Source organism: Borostomias antarcticus, assembly GCF_949987555.1.
Source record: "Borostomias antarcticus genome assembly, chromosome: 13".
NCBI lineage: Eukaryota > Metazoa > Chordata > Actinopteri > Stomiiformes > Stomiidae > Borostomias > Borostomias antarcticus.
The window spans coordinates 26,181,622-26,189,975 of record NC_140246.1 but is presented as its reverse complement, the minus strand read 5'-3'; the positions used below and the strand labels follow the sequence as shown (position 1 = coordinate 26,189,975).

Genomic DNA, 8,354 nt, shown 5'->3' with positions numbered 1-8,354 from the left:
GATCGGTTAAAAATGCCAAGTCTAGCAGCCACTGATCATCATTTAGTTGGTTGGGTTGGTTCACTGGCGAGCATGCGTGGTGAACCGTGTGTTTGAAAAGATGAGATCTCAGACTGGCATACCTGTACGTCAATCAAGTGGCAAATGCCATAGTGAGGATGGATGATAGGCTAACTTTTTTGGGGGGGCGGGGGGTGTTTATTTATTTTTTTCAATGCCATGCGATCTACCCACACTACCTTTGCGATCGACCGGTCGATCGCGATCGACGTATTGGGCACCCCTGATCTAGCCCATGTTTACTGCGCTGTTTTTGTTCTTAGACAATAGACAAACATTTTCCATTCCTTGCTCGATCGTCTCGTTGAGAGAGGTCAGGGAAGAATTTTTACTCACTTTTCTGGCCCCCGGATGAAACTATTTTTTTTGCTTCCCTCTAGAATATGTAGGGGTGGGACCTATGCTTACCCTCCCATTGCTCTCTGTAAAGCGCATTGTGTTGCCTCTGTGTATGAAATGAGCTGATAAAATAAAGTTTGATTTGATTAGTTTTGGGCTCTGTGTCAAATCAGAAGAGGAATGAAGGTTAATTTGATTGATTTAGCTGATCCCTTCTTATGGCCTAACCTAAGGTACAGGACACCATTATTCAAAATGAATGAATAAATAAATAGACAGGGACAAAAGTTGTGCATTTATATTTTCTAATATCACTTTCATTATTCCACTATTACTTTCTAGTAATTGTAGTAATGATAAAGCTACTGCTGATCTCATTCCGTGTTGTCTTTTCAAAGGAGCTTCTGTTGGCAACAGTCTTCAATATTTCAAAGGTAAGACAAATGCCAATTTACAGATGTCAACGTGTGGTTCAAACAGTTTGAATCTAATATATATTTTGCATTTTCTATACTAAACATGAGTTTGATATTAACTGTCAAAAATCTTGGAATGCCTTAAAATCTCTATGCAAGTCAAAAAATACATAAAAACAAGATGTGGATCTCTGACATTTTCTTCCATCTCTTAGTGCGACCCCTGTTGTTGAAGAGCTGACATGGAGAGAGATCACACAGCAGGTAGTCTTGATGCAGGGGTAAGCAAGTTGGTCAACATTACTGAGGTGATGTTTTTTTGTGAGATTTTTATCAAAGGGTACATTCTTCAGTTGCATTGATAAAAAATGAAGCATTTCCTTTATTTTAGACAGGAGACAAGTCCGTCCCAGACAATGGAACCGCAGTAAGTGTCCGATAACTACCACTCCACCTGTGCTCTCACCATGATTGTGGTCTCCTTTCAAAAATGCTTTTCTCCCTCCCTTTCTGACATAAACTGGAGAGGTGAATGTGTGTTCTCTGCTCATCTGCAACAAATCCAGGCTTTTCAGATCAGATATTTATTATAAGATGGGAGGAAGGAAGGATGGTTTTGTTTGATTTTGTGAAATGTTTTGTATTTTCTTTTCATAACATAATACAACATTATACAAATCATTTTAAACAGGGCCATGTGTCTTTTTCACCTGCAGACGGCCTGACGTGTTGATCCTCACCCCATGGTTGGCACCCATAGTCTGGGAGGGCACCTTCCACCCATCTGTCATAGATATGGCTTTCAAGTCTCTGAATGTGACCATCGCAACCACAGTGTTTGCTGTTGGCAAGTGAGTCAAGCCTATGCGAGGTTATGAGACAAGCCTATTCATTCTGTTTTTACACAGATTTTTTAATCATTTTTTGTCTTAAGTATAGGTTATATTTCTCTCTCTAGTGGGGGCACGATCTTATCAATATATCACGTAATGAAAATATCTGCCCATGCATTGTAAATCACTTCTCCCCAACAGTAATTTGTCGTTTTCTCACTTCTTGAAAATGCTTCATGCTTATCATGTACATCAAACTAATGTTTCTAGCTTGGTGGCATAGCTACAACGATGGAATCAGCCACAAGTTAACACACCGTATGAAAAATTCACTTATTTAATCTATCCATCCATCCATCGCCATCCGCTTATCTGGGGTCGGATCGCGGAGGCAGCAGTTCCAGCAGGGGGCCCCAGACATCCCTTTCTCTAGCAGCATCAACCAGCTCTATGGGGAATCTTTAGCCGCTCACAGGCCAGTGCGGAGATGTAGTCCCGCCACCTGGTCCTGGGTCCACCTGGTCCTGGGCCTCCTCCCAGCCGGACACGCCTGGAACACCTCCCTAGGGAGGCGCCCAGGAGGCATCCTCACTAGATGCCCGAACCACATCAACTGGCTCCTTTCGAAGCAAAGGAGCAGCAGCTCTACTCTGAGTCTCTCCCGGATGACTGAACTTCTCACCCGATCTCTCAGGGAGACCCCTGCCACCCTCCAGAGAAAACTAATTTCGGCCGCTTGTATCCGTGATCTCATTCTTCCGGTCATGAACCATCCTTTATTGACCATAGGTGAGGGTGGGGACAAAGATAGACCGGTAGATCGAGAGCTTTGCCTTTTGGCTCAGCTCTCTTTTCATCACAACAGTGCGGTAAAGCGACTGCAGAACCGCACAAGCTGCTCCGATTCTCCGGCCAAACGGCCTCTCCATGGTTCCCTCACTCGTGAACAAGACCCCCAGATACTTGAACTCCTTCACTTGGGGTAAGGATGAATTTCCTACTCAGAGCGGACAAACCACCGGTTTCCTGCTAAGAACCATGGCCTCAGATTTAGAGGTGCTGATTCTCATCCAAGCCGCTTCACACTCAGTTGCGAACCAATCCAGAGAGTGCTGAAGGTCACAGGCCGATGATGCCATCAGGACCACATCATCTGCGAACAACAGCGACGCAATCCCCAGCTCACCAAACTGCAAACCCACCTCCCCACGGCTGCGCCTCGATATCCTGTGCATGAAAATCACAAACAGGATTGGTGACAAAGTGCAGCCCTGGCGGAGGCCAACCCCCACCGGAAAGGAAAACGACTTACTGCCGAGGACACGGACTCAGCTCTCGCTCTGGGTGTACAGGGATTGGATGGCCCTAAGTAGGCAGCCCCTCAGCTCATACTCCCACATAACCCTCCAAGACCTCTCGAGGGATAAGCCTTCTCCAAATTCACAAAGCACATGTAGACAGGTTGGGCAAACTCCCAAGCCCCCTCCAAGATACTTGCGAGAGTGAAGAGCTGGTCAGTGGTTCCACGACCAGGACGGAATCCACATTGTTCCTCTTCAATCTGAGGTTCGACTATTGGCCGGACCCTCCTTTCCAGCACCTTAGAGTACACTCTCCCTGGGAGGCTGAGTAATGTGATGCCTCTGTAATTGGCACACACCCTCTGGTCCCCTTTTTTTGAATATTGGGACCACCACCCCAGTGTGCCACTCCTTTTGGCACTGACCCAGACTTCCACGCAATGTTAAAGAGGCGTGTCAACTAAGACAGCCCCTCAACACCCAGCGCCTTCAGCATTTCTGGACAGATCTCATCAGTCCCTGGGGCTTTGCCACTGTGGAGTTGTTTGACTACCTCAGTGACCTCCTCCAGGGAAATTGACGCTGACCCCCCCCCCCCCCCCTTTATCTTCCGGCTCTGCCTCGATCGTAGAGGGTGGGTTAGTCAGGTTCAGGATTTCCTCAAAGTGCTCCTTCCAACACTCAACGACCTCCTCAGTTGAGGTCAGCAGTGTCCCATACCTTGCTGTATACAATATATATATATTTTAATTTGTCCTGCCTTTTGTTTTAAATGTCTATAATGTCTTGCTTTTTGTTTTAATGCTTTTAATGTCTCATGTAAAGCACCTTGAATTGCCATGTCCTGGAAGGCCTCCTTCAGTCGGACGGCTTCCTTGACCACCGGTGTCCACCACGGTGTCCGAGGGTTACTGCCCCTTGAGGTACCTATGGCCCTCAGGCCACAGCTCCGAGCTGCAGCTTCAGCAATGGAGGCTTTGAACCCCGACCACTCATGTTCAATGTCCCCAACCTCCACAGGGATGCCTGAGAAGCTCCGCCGGAGGTGGCAGTTGAATTCTCTCCGTACAGGCTCTTCCTCCAGATGTTCCCAGTTCACCCTCACTACACACTTGGGTTTTCCCAGAGTCAGAGTTTGCCCCCCCACAGCCCTAAGGCATAGGGAGGCGACCCTCTCGTCCACTGGGGTGAACTCCAGCACAGAGGTGGTCAGCTGGGGGCTAGCTTTTATAGCCACACCTGCCTTACGCCTCATACCATGAGCAACTCCGGAGAAGAATAGGGTCCATCCCCTCTCCAGGAGTTTGGTTCCGGCACCAGTGCTGTGCATGGAGTTTAGCCCCACCAGGTGTAATTGGTATCGCTCCACCTCCCTCACAAGCTCAGGCTCCTTCCCCCCCAGCGAGGTCACGTTCCATGTCCCCAGAGCCATGTTCCATGTCCATGTCCTCTGCCGCTCGGGTCCGGTCCGTCGATGCCCTCCGCCTTCACTGCCACCTAGTTGGCAGCGCACCCGACCCTGACAGTTCCTCCCGCGGGTGGTGGGTCCACAGGATGGAGGATGAGATGGTGTTTCCACGTTGCTCTTTTGGGCTGGGCCCGGCCACCAGGCGCTCGCAGGTGGGCCCTCCATCTGGGCCTGGCTCTAGACGAGGTCTCCGGAGGAAGTCTCTCTTCCTCTCTGATCTTGTTTCATCTAGGTTTTTTTCCTGTAACTCCAGGTAGGGGGATAGGAGGGTACTACCACTTGCCCAAGGTGGAACCCCAGACTAGTGGAGGGAAGAAGGGATCTTACTTCTCCATTCTAGTTTGCACTGAAACTAGCCACTGCCGCACACTTATTTAATATTACTTAAATCTTTATTTCCTCTTCATCCTCTTATTCAGATACATGCGTTTTCTGCAGGACTTCTTGGAGACAGCAGAGCAGCACTACATGGTGAGAAATCAGAATGATCTGAAAAAGGAGGAAACATTTTATTCATTAGTTTGATTCCTATAAACACCAGCCATGTAGCCCTAGCAGAAGTTAATTTTATAATTTTTTATATAAATCTTGATTTAATTTAAGTCAGTCTTTTGATCTGAATTGTTTTAGTTTTAGTCTAGTTTTACTTGACTAAATAGCAATCTACACTAGATTTAGTAGACTAAAATTGAATAGGTGTAGTTAAACTACTGAATTAGGCTACATTTATATGCACTTGCTGCCTGTGTTGAAGTTTATTTCAGCATGAGCCTTTAACGGAAGTCTCAGCAGTCTGATTGGATCTCTATCAAAATCATCCCTCGCTAACATTTTCATCTAGTTTTTTGTTGTTGATGTCAGTACATTTAATCATGGTTTTTGTCATCATAAATTAGTTTTTATTTAGTTATCGTCTCAGGACGAAAACTAAATAAAGGTTGGTGACAAATAATTTTCATCATAGTTTTCGTCTATGAAATTAACACTTCCAGGCAGTTGACATCACAACCGCATCAGTGTGCACGAGATATACAGTACAGTAACACCATAGGGGTGACTCACCTTGTTTGACTTCCACATCTGCCATCTGTTTCTCTGCTAATGCCTGTCCCTCCCCTCTTTGTTGTCCTCTTGTCAACAAATGTGAAAAATAAAATACATGTGTGTCTTTAAGACTGCCCATCAGGGAACTATCAGTATTTGTTTGACTCACAAAATTATCCATATTTGTATCTGTTTTCAGTATGTCTTTGTCTGCTCATGTAATACAGTAGGGGTCACTGCATTGAGGGGAGGAGTGAGTTAATCCAAGTCAACTCGGTTACGCCCACTCTTTAAAGCAAACAAATCATTTTTTGGACCACTGAACCACTCAGCCCTCTCTGTACGGTTCTAGGTGGGGCTGACCGTCCACTATTATGTCTTCACCGACCAACCGGGGGAGGTGCCCAATATCACCCTGGGGGCGGGCAGACAGCTCAGCGTCCTCAAGGTGCCCAAGTTCAGCCGCTGGCAAGAGATCTCCATGAGAAGGATGGAGTTTATCCAGGCGGCCGTTGAGGAGCGGATCCGACTCGAGGCCAACTACCTCTTCTGTGTGGATGTGGACATGAAGTTTCATGGCCGCGTGGGGGCTGAGATCCTGGGGAAGCTGGTGAGGGTCAAATACTCTTGTCTAGTAATCCGTCATAACAATAATAATAATAACTAGGGCTGCAAGCAGCAGTGAGTGGGCCCTTGCACCCTACGCGTGTCAGGGTGCGGCGCTGTTAAAGGGTGTGCTATGTCGGTGTCCAGTCCAGAGAAACTTCCTGTCACCAGTAGGTGGCGCTCTAAGCGTGACTCAATACCGACGCATAGATGTGTTCAGGACGGTACCTTGATGAAGCGTGAGAAATGTTGTGTAAATCGGACTGTATGTAGGAGTTATGATAACTTCCTGCTTGACCTATAGGCGGTGCTATAAGTATGACTCAATACTGACCTACAGATGTGTTCAGGACGCGACCTTCATCAAGCATGAGCAATTTGGAGTAAATCGGATAACATATGTAGGAGTTATGAGGACTTCCTGTAAGCAGTAGGTGGCGCTATAAGTATGACTCAATGCTGACACACAGATGTGTTCAGGATGCAACCTTCATCAACCCTGAGCAATTTGGAGTAAATCGGATAACATATGTAGGAGTTATGAGGACTTCCTGTTTCACCAGTAGGTGGCGCTATAAGTATGATGCAATACTGACACATAGATGTGTTCAGGACAGAACCGTCATGAAGCGTGAGATATATCGGACAAATCAGATAATGCATGTAGGAGTTATGAGGACTTCCTGTTTAATGGCGAAATGTCAAAATTTGGCGGGGTGCCACGGCAAGGGTGTTTGGTGAAAACTAAATTTTTGGGATAACTTTTGATCACAAAGGTCTTAAGATGAAGCTGACCGAATATGAAGTCGATCAGAAATCTGTAGGAGGAGTTCGTGTAAAAACAAAATGGCTGACTTCCTGTTGGATGTTGGGTATAGCTCCAAGAGACATTTTAGTGTGTCTCGATGAACTACATATGCCCACCGAATATTGTTCGCCTACATCAAACTGAAAGGTGGGGCTCGCCATTTTTAATTTTCCAGGGGGCGCTCTTGAGCCGTTTTGCCACGCCCATTCCCGTCACCCATGAAACATCAATGTTTCATGCGTTTTCATCGATGTTTAGGCTGCCAAAAAAGCATTTGTTTGGGGAGAAGAAGGTAGAATAATAATAATCCTTACAATTTCAATAGGGCCTCGCACCGCCAGTGCGCGGACCCTAATAATAATAATACTAATACAAAAGCCTACACTGCCTATAAATGTCCAAGACAGGGCTGGCCTACATCATAAGGTCATGTGCATCAGTTCCTAGGAACTAAACAAGACTCCCAGTAACTTGGAATCAGATAACATCAAAACATTCATTATGTATGCTACTTCCTGCAGTTGTCTTTAATGACACAACCTCTTGTCCAACCTACGTATTTTCAGGTGGGGGCTCTAAATGGCTGGATACACAGAACCAAACGGGACGACTTACCCTACGAGCGGCGACCCATCTCCACAGCCTACATCCCGTATGGACAAGGGGACTATTACTACGCAGGGGGCTTCTTCGGAGGGGCGGTGAAGGATGTCTACCAAATGATCTCAGTCTGTCACAGGAACCAGGAGGCAGACAAACTGATGAATGTGGAGGCTATTTGGCACGATGAGAGCCACCTGAATCGCTACATGCTACTGCACAAGCCCACCAAGATCCTCTCCCCCGAGTACGTCTGGGATGAGAATATGGGGATGAATGGTGCCCCGGTGGTGAGAATCATCCGCTACGCCTCAGTCCCCAAGAACATGAAGGAAGTAAGGGAAAATTGACCTGGACCCTGAGAGAGAAACAGAGGAAGAGATAGAAAGAGAACGAGAGGGAGTGAGTGAGACATAAAAGGATTCACAGCCAGAATGAACAGGTACATCATCAGATTCAACTATTGTTGCTCCTGCCCTAACCCAAAAGTTGTAAGGATATTGTGCCTCACTCATGAATGAAGTTTGACATTTCTTAAGAAGCATTTCTTCTTAAACTCCACTTACACCATTTAAAAGATTGTGTCACGCGATATCAAGTCCCCATGCCAAAGGAACTGAGGCAGTCATTTATCATTTTTTGCTTTTGCTTATTGCCCTGATAATCAATCAGTTAATAAAGAAATTATTGCATTTAAATTTAAGTTATATTGTCATTTTACTCTTCCTGGAAAGATGGGCTCAGATAGGGGAGTATTTAACTCTCTTGGTTTTATGCATGCTAAGGATCTGACAGGTTACCCTAGACCAGGGATCATCAACTGGCGGCCCCCGCGGGCCAAATCCGGCCCCCCAAAGCTTCCCATCCGGCCCTCAGAAA

The 8,354-nt window shown here is 46.3% G+C and overlaps 1 protein-coding gene across 1 annotated transcript; it reads left to right on the top strand.

The window, feature by feature from the left end:
• Positions 1–1,231: 1,231 nt before the first annotated feature.
• On the top strand, positions 1,232–7,825 carry LOC311317063 (histo-blood group ABO system transferase-like; the record flags this gene model as incomplete). Its single annotated transcript, XM_084448061.1, has 5 exons — positions 1,232–1,242; positions 1,532–1,666; positions 4,837–4,888; positions 5,814–6,071; positions 7,442–7,825. 5 exons carry the CDS (start codon positions 1,232–1,234, stop codon positions 7,823–7,825), a joined length of 840 nt encoding a protein of 279 aa, XP_084304187.1.
• Between the last annotated feature and the right edge of the window lie 529 nt (positions 7,826–8,354).